The 22,227-nt window shown below is 34.5% G+C and overlaps 1 protein-coding gene across 10 annotated transcripts in view; it reads left to right on the forward strand.

Moving 5' to 3' along the window:
• Window positions 1–785: 785 nt before the first annotated feature.
• Window positions 786–22,227, forward strand: part of LOC136026353 (tubulin monoglutamylase TTLL4-like) — a 64,042-nt gene continuing 42,600 nt past the window's right edge. For 2 of the 10 annotated variants that reach the window (XM_065702873.1, XM_065702879.1), the window contains exons 1-4: window positions 786–869; window positions 10,777–10,834; window positions 13,771–14,149; window positions 18,022–18,080. In XM_065702873.1, the coding sequence (XP_065558945.1) occupies window positions 10,831–10,834; window positions 13,771–14,149; window positions 18,022–18,080 (442 nt within the window). In that variant the 5' untranslated portion in view covers window positions 786–869; window positions 10,777–10,830. Of the gene's footprint in view, window positions 994–10,776; window positions 10,835–13,770; window positions 14,150–18,021; window positions 18,081–22,227 lie in introns of all 10 variants that reach the window. The other 8 variants (XM_065702872.1, XM_065702878.1, XM_065702876.1 and 5 more) reach the window with 6 other exon arrangements.

Genomic DNA, 22,227 nt, shown 5'->3' on the forward strand with positions numbered 1-22,227 from the left:
ATAAAATATATATCCGTAAATTATTTTAGAGTGCTTGACCCAGCTCCTAATATCATGGGTAGGTTTGGACCCTGAAAATACGGCAGTTGACATGAAAACACTTTTGCAGATTTTCCTTCGTTAGTTCTGGATATTTTCAAAAAATTCAAAATAAAGACCATTCAAATACCCCGAGCACTACTTTGTCCCAATTTCGAAAACCCATAAGTATCTTAAGCCCTTTCTGCCTGCGTAGTTACCGTGAATACATACTGACTGCAATCGGTGACAGTAGTTACAAAAAGTTGGATAGTTTTCGAGAATAAGTGTCTTAAAGATTGGCTTAAAGAATATGGATGATCGATATTGGTTAACCATGCTCTTTGGATAGGTTTTTCAAGTGCAGTCGTCTAGCTTTTGTACGTTTTCAGGTCGTTCTAGTCTCTGTTAAGGCTAATAAGGAAGGCAGTTGCATTGAATGGGCTTTTCTAAAAAAGTCAAATCTGGTGAATAAAAACCTATTTTTGCTCGGCCAACTTTTTCTGAAAAGGCTAAAGACGGTTAGAGAAGCTTTTGGATCCCGCATGGTTCGTTGTGTTAAAAACGTAACGAAATGTTGGTATTTCTTATCAATCATTTTGCGGATAAAATGTTCGTTAAAATTTTCTGAAGCCTGCGAGATCATGTGCTGAACGGAAATTTCTCAGCGCGATGTTTTGAACGCCTTGGAGAATTTTAGCGCATACGCAGTCGTAATCAAATATTTCCAGGGACATTGAACAGCGATACGAAGGCTACCTAATGATACTTTGAAGAAAAAGAATATAAACGCACGTGTTTTCATCCACTTCCTGAATTTAAAAATCTTCGAGGAGGCTAGAGACCTAAGTGTATTTTTCTTTGATTTTTCTACAACATTCAGAAACTAACTGATCCCGTTCTTGTCTGTAGGTAGTCTTTTTATCTTCTTCGTCGTTTCCTTGTTAACAGCTTGGTGAGAATGTCCATGGCTTGGTGAGAAGGATTTTGTTTTTCTACTTTTTATGTAGGCTATGTTTCATGTGGATTTAACTGAAAATAGCCTATGTGGGAATAATTTGTGGATTTATTTATAAACTGTTCCCCAGAGGTAAATAACCTACTAGGCTGTGTAATTAAGGCTCAATAAGATTACAGCAAACAGTATAACTGGCTTTCATATAAAGTGAATTGATGACCTTCAAAAATATGTGTGTTATAAAACTGAAACCTTTCAAAATAGATCTTCTGTTTGAATAAAGTACAATACAAATTGTTTTTAGCTTCACAACTTTGTAAGGTCTTAAAGATATACAAATAAATTTTCATAAATTTTGAAAAAAAATTGATATGACTCAGAATTCTACTCAAATAACAGGAATTGCATTTCAGAACTAAAGGCAGATAAAAGCAACTGTTAACTGAAAATTAAGGCAAAATGGTGTTTTATCAAAATTTCAATAGGTAATAGACCTGTCATGTAGGCAAATTTCAGGGCTCTCTAGAGGGAGAAGGAGTGGACGTGGGTACTTTAAAATACCTTCCCAGGATAAACTTTAGCCTGTAGACCCATCCCTGAAATTTTCATTCTCCTAACCAAACCCCTTTCCAAGATATCCAAACATCAATAAACTACGATTTCACCCTATCCTTTTTTTGCTGTAGGCTTAGAAGGTCATATGTTTGACAGGTTTAGATGAGGTCTATAGGCTGCCTAGACTATATGAATTCTGAAAAATAAGAGGCTATTGCTTTGTTTTTGTAATGTAGGCTAATCAATGCCTATAGAATTTATTATTTATGGTAGGCCTAGGTCTACCTTTCAATGCCCAGATAACCAATTTTTGCTAATTGTCTTGGTAAAATTCTAGTTAATTGACTTCTTGCTATCTTGGAAAGGGTTTAGGTTAGGAAAATGAAACTTTCAGGGATGGGTCTACAGGTTAATGTATATCCTGGGAAGGTACTTTAAAGTACCCACCTCTACTCCTTCTCCCTCTAGAGGGCCCTGAAATTTGTCTACATGACAGGTCTATACCTATTGAAATTTTGACAAAACAACATTTTACCTTAATTTTTAGTTACTAGGCTAGTTGAATTTCTCTACCTTTAGTTCTAAAATGCACTTCCTGTTATTTGAGTTGAATTTTGAGCCATATCAATGTTTTTTTTTCAAAATTTAGGAAATGTAGGCCTATTTGCATATCTTTAAAACCTTATAAAATGGAATTGAGCCAAGTTATGAAGCTGAAAACAATTTTGTTGTACTTCAATTAAGCAGAAAATATATTTTGCAAGGTTTCAATTTTATAACACACATACTTTTAAAGGTCATCAAAAGTCATGGCCCCAAGAAGGAGAAGGAGTGGAGGTAGTTGCTTCAAAATACCTTCTCAGGGCATACTTTAGCCTGCAGACCCATCCCTGAAAGTTTCATTTTCCTAGCCTAAACCCTTTCTGAGATAGCAAGAAGTCAATTAACTAGAATTTTACCATTATTTATTAATATATCCAGAACTTGACCTATCAGGGGGAGAGAACCAGAGGTGCAATACCACAAATAGGATACAAACAGCTATAACTTGGCAACATTACCAAAATTGTAATTTGATTCTTTGAAAGGATCCTTGAAGTGACACCTTTTTACTAAAATGCTCATCAAAAATTATAAAACAGGATACCACCAGATAGCTAATTTGACAGTTTAAATAGGCTAAATACAAACCTTTAAATTACCCAACCAGCCACCCAGTATTTTAAGTCTAGGAGCCCAGTTGGACATAAGGATACATGTTAAGAAAACAATTCTTACTCCATAATATGCCAAATAATCATAGTTAACATATTTTGCTCAGGGGAGAACCTTTATCTCCTCTTCTTTCCTTGTTTTACCAGTTTTTCTAAGAAATTCATGAATTTCTTAGAACTTATAGGCTATATTTACAGAGTATATACCCCTACCCCCCTAATGTGCAAACATGTATCCAGAATGGTAAATTTTTGTTGTTCATATTATTGACTTACAAATAAAGCACTTGATGCCTTTTTTAAGTGCTTTACAAATGAAATAACCACTTCTATTACAAATTCAAATTGAAGCCCCTTTTTGCCCTTGAAAATGAAAAAAATATTTGTAGTTCTTGGGTATAAAAAAGGGTTAAAATAGCATAAATTAACCTAACCATTCTTCACCTTCTTCCATCAGCCTTAATATTTTTGATATTTTATCAAACACACATACTTTAATTGAACATTTGGTATCAGGGAAGAAGAAAACTACATAATATTGTAAAATTTATTTATCCAACTTAATTATGGAAAATCAATGCTTGTAGACTATATAATATTAAAAAATGGATTTATAATGAAAGAGGTAGTGTGCAACAAATGTTTTAAGCCTTTTTTTGTACCCCAAAAACTGGAAATATTTTGGTCATTTTCAAGATAATAATGATAGATGGTAATAAGCTTACCTAAGCTATGGATGTCAGGTGATTGGTTTTTTTTTCCAAACAATAATTTTGACAAGACCTGTGCCTGTCATCATTAGGTTCAAATTCAAAACTCTTGCCAGAAAATAAAATCACTAAATAAACAAAACTAAGAACAATGAACAACACTAATAATAAGCTGAACCTGAAATTATTGTTGTGACATGGCCCAAATTCTGGTAGAGTCATTGATGGCTGCTATCCTAGTAGATCTTAGAGAGGTTGGGCCTGTAAGAGAGGGGTGGAGTTTTTTGTGAGTTTTCAGTCTATGGGTGATGGGTTCCCAAATTTTGCTAATGTGAAACTCACCATTGTCTTTATTGAGGGCTGGTTTATTTTTAGCTATTTCCAGAGCTTCTCTGATTTTCTGCTTTAAGACTTGTGGAACAATAGCAATAAGTTGGGCCTGGTCAAACTTAATGGAGTGAGAAGTGTTTTCAAAAATATGATGGGTCAATGCAGAAAAACTATCTTCCTCCTTTAGCTTTGTCTTTTTGAGGCAGGCATCAATGGAATCAGCATGTTCCTTTAATCAGTGATGTAGAGGTCTCATGGTGTGACCCATATAGGTATCACCACAGCTGCAAGGAATCTCATATACCCTTGGTAGATCTGAGTTAATCTTGTCCTTGCCTTTGTTCAAGAAGGAAGAGATAGTCCTTCCAGAAGTAAAATCCACCTTAAAGCCAAGCTTTGTGAATTAGGAATTTAAAATGTCAGTAATGCCCTTAATATAAGGTAATGAAAAAAGGATTTATCTTCTTCAATCTTAGGGGCAGAGCTCTTGGTTTTTCCACTCGTCTTTCTCCTGGAAATAACCTTCTCAATGACATTTTGGGGGTATCTATTGCCTATCAGAACATCTTGAACATCAAGAAACTTAGTTTCTTGTTTTGTAATGAGAACATCTAACAAGGATAAATTGTGGTTATTTTCAAGTTCAATGGTGAACTTAATATCTGGGTCTTGCTGGTCAAAGTAAACACAATCTACTCTAGGTTTGACTTGAGTGTATACAGAAAGCCAACTCATAGTGATAACTGGTATTGATACATTGTGAAATTAGCCAGCTGGTCTTGTTTGCTTTGAGTTTCACCTATATATGCAACTTTTGTTCAGCCTAGAGCAAAGTTGTCAACTGGTTGGTTAAAATTAAGATTTAAAAGCTAAAATTAAGAAAAAGAACATTCAGTATGTAGAAATTATAAAATTACCTAAAGTGGTTGGCTATCAAAACTCATTTGTACATAAATATTTACTCCCATGAATCATCTTATTGGCTTGGCCTAATGAAATGTTTCTCTTTATTTTTTTTTTATTTTTTTAATCCTCTTATGTACTCATTTTATATACATCTAATCTGTTTTCCATCTATATATTTTCCTTCAAACTGGTGGGACAGGCTCTGCAAGGTCAGCTGCAATGTTGACCTGAGAAATACAACATTGAAATGGGTCATAAGTGCACTTGAATAGAACATGCTCTTAGCTTAAAATGGAATGTAGATTTACTCATGAATAATATTCTTGAAAAAAAAAAAAAAAAAAAAAAAAAACACACACACACACACTCACACACACAAATGCCCCAGTTATTCAAAAATTGAACTTCAATTGTTTTCCCAAAATTTTATTGGGGAAAAGCTTATAAAGATGGAGTATTTTTGGAGCTAGAGGTAAAAACAACCTGCAAATTTTGTCTATGATGAGGACAAAGGATAGCAAGAAGAGGGAAAAGGAACCTAGAGGCCATTCAATTGGATCTAATACTAGTTATATAATATATCAGAATGTATAAGGAATTTTTTGATAACCAACAAGTTCAGTAATTTCACAATGCCTGCATATATAATGCTTTAACTCTAGGTAACCAGTTGGCTATTTTTGTTTGCCTGCATATATATGTGTGAAAACGTAATAGCTAATCAGTGTATGCTACCTTGATTTTTGCCAACTAGTTGAATAATTTAAGCTCCTTTGTGTAAGCAGGCTAAATGTTGATAGCACACTAGTTTACTAATTTGATGATGTGTATGTATTGACTGCGTTGATTTAAACCAACTATTTCACAAATTTTATGGTATGTTTTGGACAGTTGTGATTGTTGAGTAGTTAGCTAATGTGTCATATGCAAGTATGTATAGAATAATTCATACTGATTCTTGTAGAAACTGCTACTGGATAATATGCTAAAGGCATTGTCAAAGCTTGTGAATGTTGTGACCAAAATGCCCCCTTGGTTTCATTTTTCCTTTACACCCATACCTCCATATAGGATATTTGACAGCAAAAAGGAAAGCACAAGTAATGCTTTTTTAGATACTTGATGGAGAATGTTGCATCCTTTTACTTGACTCTTATCTGCCTTGCTATTTTCTAGCTTCTGTTCTGCTGTGATGACAAAATCAGAATGAAATTAAACTGCAAAGCCATCTTTGCTATGCTGGGGACATCCAAATAGTAATTGACCACCAATGGTTGTAAACTCAGAGTTCAATCCTGTCAAAGCTGCTGAATTTTTATTTTTGTATCATGGCAAAAGAGAATGTTTTATTATATTTTTTTTCCTTTGTAGAGTCATATTTCCATGGCACTTGGATATGTTCTTGAATTTCCTATTTTTCTCAATTTATATTGAGTCTATGTCTGTGTCAAATCATATCATATCCTAGGTGGTGGGACAAAATGGGTATATTACCTTAGTTTATGCTTCAGAGCAAAATAAAGTCCTTTTCTGAATCAGGTTGGCTCCATTATTAAATGGCACAAGTTGTTTAACACAAACAAAGGTTAGTTAGTTACTCTGTTAACAGCCCAGTGAAATGGATTTGAAGAAATACAATCTAATACAAATGGCATCATCCTCCTAGCTATGGTCTTGATTTCTAGTATTATAATCAAAACACAAAGGTTGAGTGACCTCATCTTTTTTTTAAAGGTTAGTTTCACATTATTTGTTGTTTTCTTTTGAACACCCCAGCTGATACAGAGGTCACTATCTCCTCACTCAGTTTATTCCAATCATGCATAATTCTTTGGTTGAAAAATTCTTGCCTGACTCTATGGGTGACAAGAGGGTTTATGGAGCTTCTTTGAGTGACCCTCTGTTTACTTGTATGTTAGTGGCATGTCACTGCACTTGCATTAGAAATTCAGAGATAGTTGAAGGTCATGTAACCTCATAGTGCATGGTTTCATACCAAGTCCAGAAATGGCTTTTATGACCAATTTCTGTACTTCTTCAATTATCCATAGGTTATTTTTGTAGAATCGACTGGGAATATGGGTTCCAAAATCCAGGTCTGGTTTCACAATCCCTTATATATAGTTTCAGAAAGATTCTATTGGATCAGCTGATAAAGGTGCTTTTAAGAAGTCCAAGGCTTTGCTCTTGGATACTGCTAGTTCTGAAGTCTCTGAAACTTAAAAGTGTTGTCTCAATGACTCCCATATCTTTGCTGCTAGTACAGACTGAAACTGGTGTGAAAGATGATGTCTGACTGTTGATCATGTATGCTATTGTGGCCAAAATAAATGATGATAGATTGAAGAAGAGCAACCATCTGTCAGTCCATGCTTGTATGCAGTTGAGAGCAGATTATTAACATGAGATGTGTGCCTGCACATATGAAATGTGAGCTCTAGATTGGTCTAAAGCACATCCCTTGGGAAAGTTTGCAAAAAAGTATTCATTAAAATATGTGAAACATTTGTTTGTAAAACCCTTAGTGTTTCTTTTTTTTGACAGGCCCCTCCCATGAACAGTTGCCCTGATGCTACTCAAAGATATGAATTATTTGAATGCATGCTGTGATGGAATGACCTGTTCACTTTATTCATACTGAAGCTAATCAAGGCCTTAATTTTTTTTTAGCCACCTAGTGTTGTGAAGGTCTAGAAATTCTTGCTATTCCCCAAGGAACTTTTTAACACTTACCAGTAAATAGAAGCAGGCAGAAGACAAAGAAAATAAAAAATCAGTTTATTTCTTGATTTTAGCCCCTGTAGTAAAGTAGCCTACTTAGTGGAATTTCTAGAAATCAAATGTTTTAAGGATACTTACAAATAAGTTTTCCTTGGTTTTCATTTATATATTTCCTTATAGTGTTTTTTCAGGGGAGGAGAATAAGTCTCCCTAAACTTAGAAAATGTTAATTTGACAAAAGGCACAGAAAACAAGAGAAAAAAAAAGGCAAAGCTGGGTCAAGCACCTCTGCCAAGCCATCCTCAGTGCCATAGAAAAAGATAACCTTTGAAGTTACTCAAGTGTTTGGTAACTTCAAAACGGTAGTTTATCTTCCTTTTGCACTAAGAAGAGCATGGTGATGCTCTTTGCTGAAATATCTTTCTTATCGTTTTGTTTTATTCACTGGTTAAAAACCACCCTCGTTTGGTTTTTGGTTTATTAAATATTTTTCTTCTGTTGTACTATTGTACGTCATATATTGTCAGTATGGTCTCAACTTCATCCACTTCATTGTATGAGCAGCAATTTTTAGATAGAATGGATGATCTGTACTTATACTAACATATTGATAGGCCAACTCGAGCCAGGAATGATGCTATTCCATCGATTTTAGATCTGGTTATTACCAAGTCAATTGATGATATTTTGAGTATAGATTTCCGTCCACCTTTAGGCAAAAGTGATCACGTTGTGTTAGATATTTCATGAATATTGATGCTCAACAGAGAGGTTTTGAGTTTTATCGGCATGATTATGCTAAAGCCGATTATGGATCAATGCGACAATTTATTTTGTCTATTAATATCATATATGAATTAAAAAATAATCATGTTTCTCCAGACACCGCGTTTGATTTTGTAAAAAAGTGTTGAGGGAATGTAGGGATAAATTTGTTCCTTTGGTGAAGAATTTGTCTGGTCGTAGAAATAACCCTAAACTTCCGAGACACATACTCCAAGCAATACGTGAAAAAAATAGTCTTTGGCGATCGTATATTGAGTCACGACATAGTAAAGTAGTCAGACAAGGGCATTTGGATACTCAGTTGCACAAGGATCCAGGTGAATGGCATCCGTATTCACTAGCAAGAAACAAGATCACTTGGCTTCTTAGGACTAATTGTGAAGAGCCTGAGTCGCATATTATTCACTCAAGCACCACATCACCTAAATTATTTTGGAAATATGTAAATAGGAATAAGCCTAACCTTGCACCATCTACATTTACGTTCACACATCAGGATACACACCAAAAGATTGATAGTGATTCTGAGAAGGCTCTTATTTTTAATCAAATTTTTTCTTCAGTTTTTGTTAAAACACAGCCAATTCGTTCAAATGAAGCTAATTTTGCATCTCAAGTAGAGTCGATTGCGTCGTCGGACATTCTTGTTCCATTTGATGATTCGGATTTCTCATTGACTGAAGTTTATACTATTCTTATAAAATTGGATACGTCTAAAGCACCAGATATAGATAGTTTCCCGAACATAATGATAAGACAAATTGCTCATGAAATTGCAGAACCACTTACTTATATATTTAAGTTATCTTTGGCGCATGGACTGTGTCCTTCAGGGTGGAAGAATGTCTTGGTAAAGCCACTTCACAAAAGTGGCTCCAAGTCGGATTTTAAAACTTATGGCCGATTTCAATTACGTCTATTTTTTTGCCGAGTGATGGAAAAGTTGATTGTTTTACGCGTTCAAAAGTATTTTGGTGAAAATCGTCTTTGGAATCCTGCTCAGCAGGGTTTTCGAAAAAATAGGTCTTGTAATACTCAGCTTCTTGAGGTTATTTGGGATTTTCATCGTTTTGCCAATTTAGCTATACCCTTTGACTGTTTTATATCGACTTCTCGAAGGCATTCAACAAAGTTTCAATACCCATCCTTCTTAAAAATTGTGCAGCTTATAAATTGGGAAAAAACAATTGCATTTATTGCTGATTATCTAAATGGAAGAACTCAGCAGGTTGTTGTTGGTGAAGCTATGTCATCTTCAATTGGTGTGTTAAGCGGAGTCCCCCAGGGTAGCTGCCTGGGCCCAATTTTATTTTGTTTATTTATTAATGATCTGCCTTCCTCTGTTCAGCATTCTACTGTCAAGATGTTCGCGGATAATGTAAAACTTTATCTACCAGTACGAGACCAAAACGATGTGCAACTTTTACAGGAGGATCTTGACTCTCAAACTTGTTGGTGCGAATCTAATTCCATGTTCATAAACCCTTCTAGTGTGTTGTTTTACACTATGCTCGTAAACTCCCACCTGTGCATACTTACCAGCTGTCTGGCACACAAATCCCTTCTAACGAAATAGTGTGCGACCTTGGCGTTTACTTTGATACCCAATTGAAATTTGATAAGCATGTTTCGGAAATTGTAAAGAATGCAAATTATCGTTTATCGTCTATAAAGAGAAGATGATGTTGATCCAAATTTATTTTTTAAATTTAGCCATTATCACTCTACTCGTCAGCATGATTATAAATTATATCCCCCAAAACCACTGAAAAAAATTGGTCAATTATCTTTCGTTAGTAGAGTTGCTGGACCATGGAATGGTTTGCCTTTGGAGGTTGTTGAGGCAGAGAGTGTTCGAATTTTTAAGAGTGCATTAGTAAATACGCCTTTTTATTTAGACGCTTTTGTTGTGTAGTTTCGTGTTATTTAGAAGTTTTTGCTGTTTAGTTTGTCGTTGCCAATTTACTTTAGATTAGTATTATGATTTTGTGTTTTTGTGTTTTTGCGACAAGCATTGATGCTTACTGCTATTCGTAATAATAAATAAATGAATAAAATGTATTTACTATGTATGTACATGGTGCATGGCTATTCTACTCTTGAAACACCAGTTCACTAGAGGGTAATTCAGCAAGGACCTCCCATGGAAAATGGTGTAAAATCTGTTAAAAATGTAGATATTAGGACCAAAAACCCATTTTTTTTAGCATCATCCCCTCCCTCTGTGCCTGCAGAAAAAATGAGTCCCTCCATAATATTTTGCCTGTTTATCCTTTTTCAAGTGCAAGTTGTTCAGGTAGGCTACCTGATAATACTAGCAAATAGACAAGGATATTTATGTGTAACTAATGTCTACTAAGAAAACTATAACAGTATTTTGAAGCTCCATCATTTGTTCATATCTCACAACTTCTTTCATCCCAAGACTGATTTTTTCAGGGGGAGTGGGACTTTTGGAAACTATTGATTCTTTTCATTATTTCAGATGTATCCATATTTGATTGAAAACTGGATGTTTCTATCTGTTCTATAGTTCTTTTTTTATAGTTTTCTAATTGAAAATTGTTTTCGCTTTTAGTACAATATAAGGAATCAAGACAAGGTAGCAAATTGACTTCTCAAACTCCTGACAATGGGTAAGCAGTTCACTTTAATAACTTTTGGCTATTAGTTTCTATTTTTTTTTTTTTGCACCTTTGGAATCATTCTTTCCTTGTCATGTATTTGTTGCTTTGAATAGAGTTTGAAGTTGATGACGAAACAAGGAGTATGACTAAAAACTGGGACTGTTATTTTCTTTAAAAAAAATTAAGTTGCCGTGTATGACTCCTATGACAAAAAGATCTACAAAACATAATTTAGATTGGTCCTAAATTGTGTCTATACTTAGCTCTGATGGAATGCATTGAAAGCAAAATTGAAACTGATTTTTCAATTATTGTTTGAATTTCCAAATTTAAAATAATTTGGCCTAGTAGAAATATCAAATTAGAATAAACAAAATAATGAAATATGTGTGCAATGTATATACTAGCGGACAATCAGCAGCTACGACTATAACTTACACAGTTGGCTTGGTTGCATTGAATTAATTCTGTCAACTCGCCAAGTTAAAGAAAATACTAGTTTATTTGTTTTTGGTATCACTTTCTCATATTCATGATGAATAGAACCAAGGAACCATCTCATGGCACAAAGGTTAGGTCAGGCATAAATCCTAAAAAAGGAAAATTAGCCCATTCTTGATTTTGACCAAGTTTGGAAACTTCTCAATGATTTTCTGATGACAAGAATTTGTGTACCCCTCAACAGCGGTTGGTTATCGCCAGACACTAAAAAACAACTAGGAGGACACAAGGCTCCCACCCGTGGATATTATTAAGTTATTATTCATAGATCTCGAGAAAGTTGGCTTAGATTCAAGGTTCACTTCCAGTAGATGTACTGATGACCAGAATATAGGAACCCCTGTCCTTTGACCAGCTGAGAGGGTATAGTGAAACCATATTCTCAAAAGGCATTATTGGGACACTAGCTCTTAATCCCCATGAGTGAGTGACCTCTTGATGACAAGAAATTAGGGTTATCTTCTGTCTTCCTACGCAGAGGGGAGGTCCCTGGCTTCAAAAAGAGAGAATTGCCGTATCAAACATTACTTCACATGAATTTAGGTGAAATCAAACTAATGCGTCTGGTTATTACAAATATTGGACCCCCCCCCCTGCCACCGCCGCGTAAGTTAAATTATACTTTGATCGCAAATGGCATAACTGGGACACTTCCTGCCAAGTTTCATTAAGGTGTGACAAACCCCTTTTTAAGTGTCCCAAGGAAGACGATCTTTAGTCTCCAACAGGTATCAGAGTGGTCACCAGCTCCCAACCTAAGACGTGGAATTGGAATGCCGGCTCTTACTTCTCACCAGTTTTGGCTGAGATTCAACAAATTGTCCTGGTAGATGTGTTGATAAGAATTTATGAACTTCATCCCCCACGAGAGAACTAAAAATTGATAGAAATAGCTGAAACTCTGGTGAATGGTCTTCCATAAACTGAATAACGTGTGGTCGTAATTTGAAATAAATAGCTTTTTAATCAAAACCATAATTGAAATTTTCATGGGTACGAATCTTTTTGGGTCCCCCTGTATATGAAAGGGACAGTTCCCTCCTCAACGCCCCGCTCTTTACGCTAAAGTTTTTTACTGTCTGAAAAAGTAGATTTGAGAGAAAGAGTCAAATTTTAGCGTAAAGAGCGGGGTGTTGAGGAGGGAACTGCCCCTTTCATATACGAAGTAATTTCTGTTCGTTTTAAGTTTTAATGTCGCACCTTACTTTCAGTTAAAAAAACTTGTTTTTTATTTAATTAAATAAAAGCCTGCAAGACTAATGACCTGTGTCAATCTCTTTGATTAAGAACAGCAAACTATAAACAGTTAAAATGAAAATATGGAAAATATGGACTGCTTTGTAAGACGATTGTTATTTGGCTAGCTAAAAATAATTTAGAATGATCAATCCTCAGAAGATATTTTATTACTTTTGCAAATTATAAGCCCCACTGAAGAAAAATAGCTAACCTTTTTTTACCATTGCTACGCGAGACTCACCAAGGTAGTCAATAAGATTGTGCTATTTCTTTTGTGTTTTTTTTCTACCCGTGTATATTTACTTTAGCCAGATTTTGACCATCACCTTCTAATAAATTTACATTGAAATTCAATAGTAAAATATAGCGAGCTCTCATACTTTGTGTTGACACATAGAAAAAGAGACATACCTGCACACAGAGGCTAATTAAGGGAATATCCTTCCCACTAGATTAATCCATATAATCCCTGTAAAAATGTGGAAAAAATAGGCAAGTTGAAACACTATTTGTCTGGCTCTCTCCTCCCAGGAAGACTATTCACTTCCTTCAACCATGGGATAATATGGAAATTATTACTTTAATATGTAAGGACCCAAGCTTTCGACTAAGTCTAGAGGAGGAATTTGTAACCTCAAAAGTATTAGTATTTAATTTGAGTGACAAGGAACCAGTTTTTTTTTATTTTGTGTTTTTATGCACTGAATTTAAGAGACTACAAAGTTAGTGCATAGAGAGGTTTCTTTACTTTTTAAATAGAAAGGTAACTACGTAATTTATTTTTGTCATTTAATGCGATAATTTTTCCTTTATTCTAGTGAATGTAGTTAGGTAGGCTAGTTTTGAAGGCCTTGAAGGGTTTTCGTTTTTTGTGTCTTAGAGTTTTGTCTTTGAAATATTACAAATTCCGTGTTTAACAAAAAAATTAGGTTTTCTACCTCATTGGTCAATAATGTAGAATACTCACTTTCAATATCTTGTATACACCCGCACAGAGGAGAGGAGACAGGTTTATCCTCATGGAAGGATTGGAGACTAATATTTTAAATTGACGTTTCAGTCCCCCCCCCCACTCCACATTTTGCTCAGCTTTGCATATGCAAATAATTATCATCAAGGGGTTATTCCCCAAAGTTCGGTAAGGAAGTTTAGATATTTTTATGGATTTTAAATAGTCAAAACTTGTATTAAAACTTTAATTACAGATGAAGAAAGTGCAGAAGTTGCCAAGCAAACAGAGCCCGTTGATGCGCAAGATGCATCTGTTGATCCTGTGAAAGTGCCTGAACAGATTATAAACGACCTAAAACCACCACTAGATTTTGTCCCTCCAAAGTTGAAGCGCAAAAGGAAAATTGTAAAGCGAAAGTTAGGTGTTTCTAGCAAGACGGAGAAGACGCTTGTTCGAACTACCCGTAAAATTCAGATGAAAAGAAAACCTGCATTGGGCCCTGTTGATCAAATTCGATTGGATGCAAAGTATCCTCTTATTCCCGACTTTGACGTTGGATCTCCACTTTCGATTGACACTCCTGATAGTTGCGCAGCCTCCCTTGTGTCTACAGATTCGGATTTTCCTGATAGGTAAGCACTCGTTGAAAGATATAAAAAAGAAAAAAGATGAATACAGTAACCAAAAGGGCCTCAAACTTTGGTTTGAATTAACAGGAAAAGTTTCAAGAAAGCATAATGACGAAGAAAAATCAACCAAGTCGCAATTTGAAATGAGTTAACTGTATGAAATACGAAAACGTTGTCGTGTGAAGGAATTTTTCTGTAACTTTGAGTTAAAAACTAAAAAAAAGGGTTGGTAAATGAAATGTCACAAAACAACCGTGCATTAAAAATTCAAGACGAAAAATACTAAGAAAAAATCAGTTGTTACAATTTAAAACGAGGGAAATACATGAAACATGAAATTATTGCTATATCAAAATGTTTTTATATGATTTTGATCTGAGAACATAATAAAAAAATGTGAGTGATTGAGAAATAATGTGGCAATAGATAAATATACGACAAAACGAACAAAGTTGTTCAACTTTCTATTATAATGACTAGCCCGGACTAAAGGTTCAATTTTTTTAGTGTTTATGGGGGGGGGGCGAACTTTAGTTGCTTTTTTCTTTTGTAAGATATAGTTCATTATGATTCAAGGTTATGGTAACTGCAAATTTGGAACCGAAATATGGAATATCTAGGCATTTACTAAATAATTTACAACTCCAAAAACCATTCATGGAGAGGGGGGGGGGGTAATATTCTTTCAATACATTAGCATCAAGCTTTGCAAATGTCGTTCAAATGAATTTTAAATTTTTAAGGAAACTTACAATTTGGAAAATAATCAAGACAATGAAAAAAGGAAAAAAAGATTATATGAACCACTGGGCTTTCGGTTATAAAATAAAAAAAATGCACAAATCAATAGTGGTAAAATATATTTTTTAGATATAGGCTACTTATAGCTATAGTCATAGCCTACAATCAATGGATGCTTAACTTCTTTATTATGACCAAGCAACTCTCTGCTGTTTCAAAATATTTGTCACAATCTTAATGGAACTTACTGTAGACAAAGATTTGCTTGTCAAAATAGCTTCAGACACACAGACGTACGCAGTATAAAGACACAGCCAAAAATATATAGGATTACGTGTACTGATAATTGGCAGGAAAACATAATTACTACCATAATTGATATGGTACCATAATACTATAGACTGCTGTAGACATAATATATAGACTGCCATAATGCTAGATAATTGACCAAAGTAGAGTTTTGTCTCTCTGGTGATACTAGCTACCACCTCACTATCTAGTAAATCATAAAAACTGACTTGTGGAAGAATTGCTGCCTTCTGCCAGATTTAATCAAATATGAATATTATTAATGTACTTATTTCCATTATAAATGCGAAACTTGAGGAGTAATTAATACATGCATAGAAATAAATAATAAGTTCTAATGACATTGACAATAAAATAGCTAGAATTACTGCCTTCTCCCAGATTCAATTAAATATTGTTATTATTATTGTACTAACTGGGTCACGGCGGCTTCGCCGCCATGCCCCAGCATGGCACGCGGCAAGCTTCTATCTATGGATCCTCATTGTCCCTTGTGTTCTAACCGCAGACAGTACTGGATCCTGGAGGCTTCGCCACTGGGCCCCAGCATGGCACACGACAGGCTGCTATATATGGATTCTCATTGTCCCTTGTGTTCTGGGTCCCGGCAACGTTATGTCATTTTTGGATCGAATTGATGACATAAATTGGACATTTCTAATCTGGCCCTTTCTCTTTGAGCCGCAAGCCTGGTTTTGCGTTGCTCTGGTATTCCCTTTTTGGTGACATTGTAGGATAATTGTACACGCATTGCTTTTGTAATACAGCGACACGCCTTCTTTTTTACTATCTCTATTAGCCGCAAGCCTGGATTCACGTTGCGAACATGACATCATTTATAGATTTTTATCTTTTATTACAGTTTTTTTCCTGTTTTCAGTTTTTTTTTATTTATTTTTTTTATTTTTTGACCTCATATTTTAGTTTTTTTCTTTTTTAGTTTTTTATTTTTTAAGTTTTTTATCTTTTTTTTATTTTTTTCTTTTTTAGTTTCTTCTTTTTTTCTTTTTTAGTTTTTCCTTTTTTTAGTCTTTTTCTTTTTTTCTTTTTTTTCTTTGTACTTTTAAGTTTTTTTTACCTAGTTTAGGTTTTTAATTTTTTCTTTTTTTAGTTTTTTTTCTTTTTTAGTTTTTTCTTTTTCTTTTTTATTTTTTGTCTTTTATTTTAGTTGTTCTTTTTTAGTTTTTTTCTTGTTTAGTTTTTCTTTCTTTTTTCAGTTTTTTCTTTTTTTTTTAGTTTCAGCTTTTTTTTAGTTTTTTCTCTTTTTTTTTAGTTTATTTTTAGTTTTTTTCTTTTTAGTTTTTACCTATTTTATTTTTTTTTATTTTTTCTCGTTTAGTCTTTTTCTTTTTCTTTTTAGTTTTTTCTTTTTCTTTAGTTTTGTTTTTGTCGTTTAGTTTACTTTTTTTTAGTTTTTTCTTTTTTTAAATTTTTTTAGTTTTCCTTATTTTTAGTTTTTTCTTTTTTAAAATTTTTTTTGAAGACAGTTTTTAATTCTTTTAAGTTTTTTTTAGTTAGTTTTTTTATATATTGACGTCATACTTAGTGACAGACAGACGGACCAACCGGACAGTACATTTATATATATATATAGATTTACTAGCTGTTGGTGTGGCGCTTCGCGCGCCTCCCAAGCCTCCCGCGCGCGTAAGTCGTTACGTGCCATATTAGTTACGCGCCATTGTAGTTTTGTCCCTGTGTCCCACCTGTGAATATATATATATATATATATATATATATATATATATATATATACATATATATCTATATATATATATATATATATATATATATATATATATATATATATATATATATATATATATATATATATATATATATATATATAGATATAATATAGATATATATATATATGTTTTTAACTCCGTAAAACTTGCGAATATACAACATTCTTCGCTGTGCCATTGTCTGTGCAATAGAATGTCAGGTTTACCGACTCTTGCACATGCAACATATAATTGTCCATGGGAAAAACAATCCGTATTCAGATCTATACCGCATTTTTCTAATCATTGCCCTTGAGCTTTGTTGATGGTGATTGATAATTGAATATTCCCTTTGTCCCCGTCGTCATTTATGTATCCCCCGTGCCCCCCGGCGTCCCGTTTGTAGTTGTGTCCCTGTGTCCCGGTCGTCATTTGTGTCCCGGTGTCCCGATCTGTAATTTCTCTTTGAGTGTCCCGGTCGTCATTTATATTCCCTGTGTCCCGGTGTATTGATCTTGATTTTCGATTTGGGCACCAAACGACGTCATTTCGAAACATGATTTATATTTTCTGATGTTTAATAAAAAACGTTTAGATTCTGACGTAGTTCTGTAGTTCTGCCTATTTTCACGTTGCTCTTGTGATTCCTCGGCACGCTTTCTTTTGGTAATTTTTCTTTGAGCCGCAAGCGTGTTTTCACGTTGCTCTTGTGATTCCTCGGCACGATTTTTTTTTGGTAATTTCTCTTCGAGATGCAAGCCTGTTTTCACGCTGTTCTCGTGATTTCTCGGCACGCTTTCTTTTCTTACTTTCTCCATTAGCCGCAAGCCTTTTGGCATTAACTCTTTGAGCAGCTTCCTCGGCTGTTTCTTCTGCCATTGTAACAAGAATTGCTGCCTTCTCTCTGATTCAATTAAATATTATTATTATTACTATTGTACTTTTTTCCCTTATGAATACAACATTTGAGGAGTAGTTAATACAGTAATTACATTTCAAAAAAATTAAACAGATATTTGTCTTGTAAATTTACATGATTTTGTTCAGATAATTTAAAAACTATTATGATTTTTTCCGATAATTCTAACTTTGTTTCAGTGTTATTGGTCTTAGTGATGACGATTCCTCTTATGATGACGCTGAGCAAGGCAATGAAGGTAGTTATATTTTTTTCTTACGTATGTTACCTGTGCGGAATTGATACGTCAGTGTTTGATATCATGGGTCTGTATTATCTCGGAATATAATATTTCGTAAAGATGACACATTTTTTTCAGTTTAGTTTAATCTTAAGCTCCGGGAGCAAATAAATTTGTTCACCCTTCCCCCACACCACCAACATTTTCTCATAATTACAATTTGAGCGTATTCTTGTTAATCGTGCAGTTTAATTAGCGTCAAGCAGTTTCACTTTAAGCTGTATTGTATTTTCGACACTCTTAATAAATAACTCTTCAGTGTGTGAAGAGTTACTAATAATAGTAACTCTAATACTTTCCATTAAAATACTATACTTAATAAATTATTTATTCTGTGCTTTAATAAATTACTTGTTAGATTATTAAAACACTCAAATTGATTGTTAAAATACCAGAAAAAAACGCTTAAAATAATTATTTAAGTACTGAAATCAAAGAAAAAAGTTTGTTATGCAGTTTTGGAAAACAATAAGTTGTTGATAACGATTCTCTAAACGATATTACCTTCTTTTACTTTCTAGACAAAACCCTACATAGCAAAAAATCTGTTAGGTAGCTCTGCTGTAATTTTGTATATATTAACTTATCATTTGTATATAGTTTCCCCATTGTATTCTGATACATGATTTTGTTATTTTACAGTATGTTATATAATATGTTGTAACTGACCAAAAGACTCACTTTATGGGCTGTTTGCCTAGCAAAAGTTGACTTAGCTGCTTTTTGTTATCTCCCTCCGCTTCGGCCTTCGTGCGCTTGCCATGGGGGATACACGGGCTTTCGGCCCCCGCGCACTTGTCGTTTCCTTTAGCGTCGTCTTTTGCTTTTAACATTTTTGTCTATTCTAGGCTCTTCTGGGTCTCTCTTCCGGGTCCTGAACTTTTCTGACTCACTTTTCTCTCAAATATCTAACTATTTAACAAAAAAAGTTGTATTTTTAAATTGTATGAAAGGCTATAAAAAACTTAACCTTCCTTCATTAATGTCATTGTAACTATAAGAAGGTTCTCAGTTGAAAAGAATTTGTCGCAATTTCAGTACAGCCCTCTCTGCGGTTCGACAAACAAGGACTCGCTTGGTGCGATAGGATCAAGTACTCGTCGGCTAATGTCATGTGATTTTAACATAATTGTAGGCTACAGACAGCCAATTATTGTATGGGATTTACTGGACTTAAGTCTCCTGCCGGGCACTGCTCGGGGTAGAGAGTGACGTCTGCCCCCTCCATCCACTTTGGTCCATGGTGAGTCGGACCATCGTAGGCCCTCAATCCTACTCAGGCTCTTCGCATGAAATACATATATTTTCTTGAGGGTTGCAGCTGATGCTTGCCATGTCTCAGCTCCGTAAAGAATCACAGAGCCGACTAGAGCGTTGAAGATCAGCAGTTTCGTTGTTCGACTGATGTTTGGTTTTCGCCAGAGGTAACTGGAGAGTTAGCCTGGAGTTAGGAAAAAAATACAAGATTTAAGATTTACTTAGCACACAATTCAGACAGACGCTAGTAGACTAGCAGAATCAACAAAGAGCTAAGCTGGAGGTTAGGTTTACCTTTTATCAAGCAAATTCTGTCATCCACCAAGCGAATTAGCATGACTAATAGTAAAAGGTAAAACAATGAGGAATGATTCTAAGGCAGTGGAATTTTTTTTCTAAGTGAATTTTTCGGCTCTATAGGTAAGAGCCCTCGTCTCGTCATCAGCAAAGAACGAATATATATCAAATAAGACGTAAATAAAACACATCACCATTAAAGCTAAAATTTAAAGTCTTATCATCATCACTTCAAGGAAGTTCAGCCAGGACTGAAAAACGAACACGAAAGACGGCAGTTCATTCAGCTAAAAAAAAAAGATCAAGAGCGTGTTTTAATGCAATCTTTTGTATTTTTTTTTTTTTTTTTTTTTTTTTTAGCTAACCTAGAAGGTCTTTTGATACAAGTTCATCGGTAATAGCTATTGGTTTTTCAATGTAATCAGTGAAGCCCCAAGCCGCCCGAGGCAAACACAGCTGGGTATGGCCCACCTCGATTCCAATTTATTAAAAGCCTCCCTCTTTAGACCCCTCCAAGAAGTTCCAGATCCTTTAAATCCCTTCTTACGACCCCTTCTCCCTGTTTGGAGACGACCCGCTTTTCGTTTGGTTCTAGATGGAGGGACGAAGAGGACAGTCTTTGGTAATGAGTCATCTTTAAATCCGCAAAACGTGCCCTGGCAATCTCAACCTCTCTCTCCTAATAGCCAAATAAAGCGGAATTGAGTCATATTTTTCGTGTGGCTTACGGTTTAAAATAGGGTCATTCAAACGGGTACCTAAAATAATCCACAGACAATTCCTCTGAAAAAAAATCTAATAAATCCTCTTTCGTCCATCGAAGAACCTACTTTACAGAACCATACTTGACGACTATCATCACCTTAGTTTCAAGTATTCTAGTCTTATCTTCCTATGCTTCCAAACTTTTTTCAAGAGTGAAAGACGCCCTGGGTATTGGCTATTCTACTTTTAACACTGCATCTACCATTTTAACTAATAATATAACCCAGGGAAGAATAGCTATACACTCCATTGATCTTCTCCTTGCCCAACATCACCTCCTCATCTTCATTTATTTTCAAGGGGCTTAGTCTTCTTAACATTAACATTTAAGCCTATTATCGCTCCTCCAACTCCTAAAACCTCCAAAAAATACTTTATTTTAGTAATATTTCTATCCAGGGCACTCAATTCATCAGCATAATCGAAGTATAGGAGAATTTTACCCTCCCATTTGATTCCATACTCTTCCTTGGGCTTTGCTGTGTTCTTTAGGACTAAGTCCTTCGAAATTGTCCATATAAAGGGGAAAAGAACGTAACTCCTGGTTCATATGAAACCAGCTATTAACCTCATCTCCTAACCTATCCGCAGCAATTTTGTTCCAATTCGTAGCTCTGATCGCTTTAATGTATTTATCTGGTGCACCATTCGAGGATAGAACCTTCACTAACGCTCTTCTATAGACTGAATGAAACGCTTGTTTATAATCTATAAAACTGAGGACTAAAGGAGTCTGATGATTCAGGCGCTCCTTAATTATTAATCTAAGAATAAAAAAATGGTCGACAAATCTTGTCCCTTTTTTAAAACCTCACTTTTCTTCTCTTAAAGCTTTATCTGCATCATCTCTGAGCCTGAAAAGTATCGCCATACTAATTAATTTGTACGAACCAAGACAATTACCATAGTTATGACACACTTTTATCTTTCTGGTAAATAGATTTAATTAATGTTTTCCTAAAATCGCAAGTGTTTTTTTCCGCTTTTTTAAAAATCATATTTATAATATTCTGTATTTTCACCAAATTCACAACCCCTTTATTTCAAAAACTCATTTTCCACACTTTCAGTCACAGGCCTTGTTATTTTTTTAGTCCTTTTAATGATTAAATTATTAATCCTTTTGTTTCTTTAATGCTTTTTAAAATTTTAATCCTTTTAACTCTCCCTTGCAAATAAATCTTCCTTTTCTTTCAAATTTCCCAAAACTTTTTCATTCTTCGCTATATCATTTCTTGTAACTTTGTCACACACATTCTTAAAATGTTTTGCTCATCTCTTTTCAAAACTTACCTTATTACTAATTTTGACCCTGTTTCTATCTTTAACTGGGACTAGTCCAGATTGGCAAATTACTAAACCCTTAAGCCCTTATATGAACCCAAAAATGCAAAATCAATCAAGAAAAATAATAATAATCCAATGTAAAAACAAATACAGTACTTTTATGTCTTTCACCTCTGATATTTGCAAAATTTTGCGTGTAGAACTCTGCGTTGTATTCTTAATGCTTTTTGAAGCATGGATTTGAATTTAATGACTTTCCCCACAGAGGTCCTACCCATAGCTTCCTTGCTGAGTTCCATTGTTTTACCAAAAGAGATTTCCTTGTGTGAATATTATACCTTCAGAATTGATTCGTTGGTATCGACTTTTTCGAAAAAGGCCCTTACGGAATTTTCTTATCTTATCCGTTCTATTATCCAGCTTTGGTTAATTTATGTGCAGGAATACGAACAGTTCGGACTGAACAAAAAATGGACAACGAGTAATTTATTGAAAAATT

The sequence above is a fragment of the Artemia franciscana genome, chromosome 4 (genome assembly GCF_032884065.1).
Source record: "Artemia franciscana chromosome 4, ASM3288406v1, whole genome shotgun sequence".
NCBI classification, from domain to species: Eukaryota; Metazoa; Arthropoda; class Branchiopoda; order Anostraca; family Artemiidae; genus Artemia; species Artemia franciscana.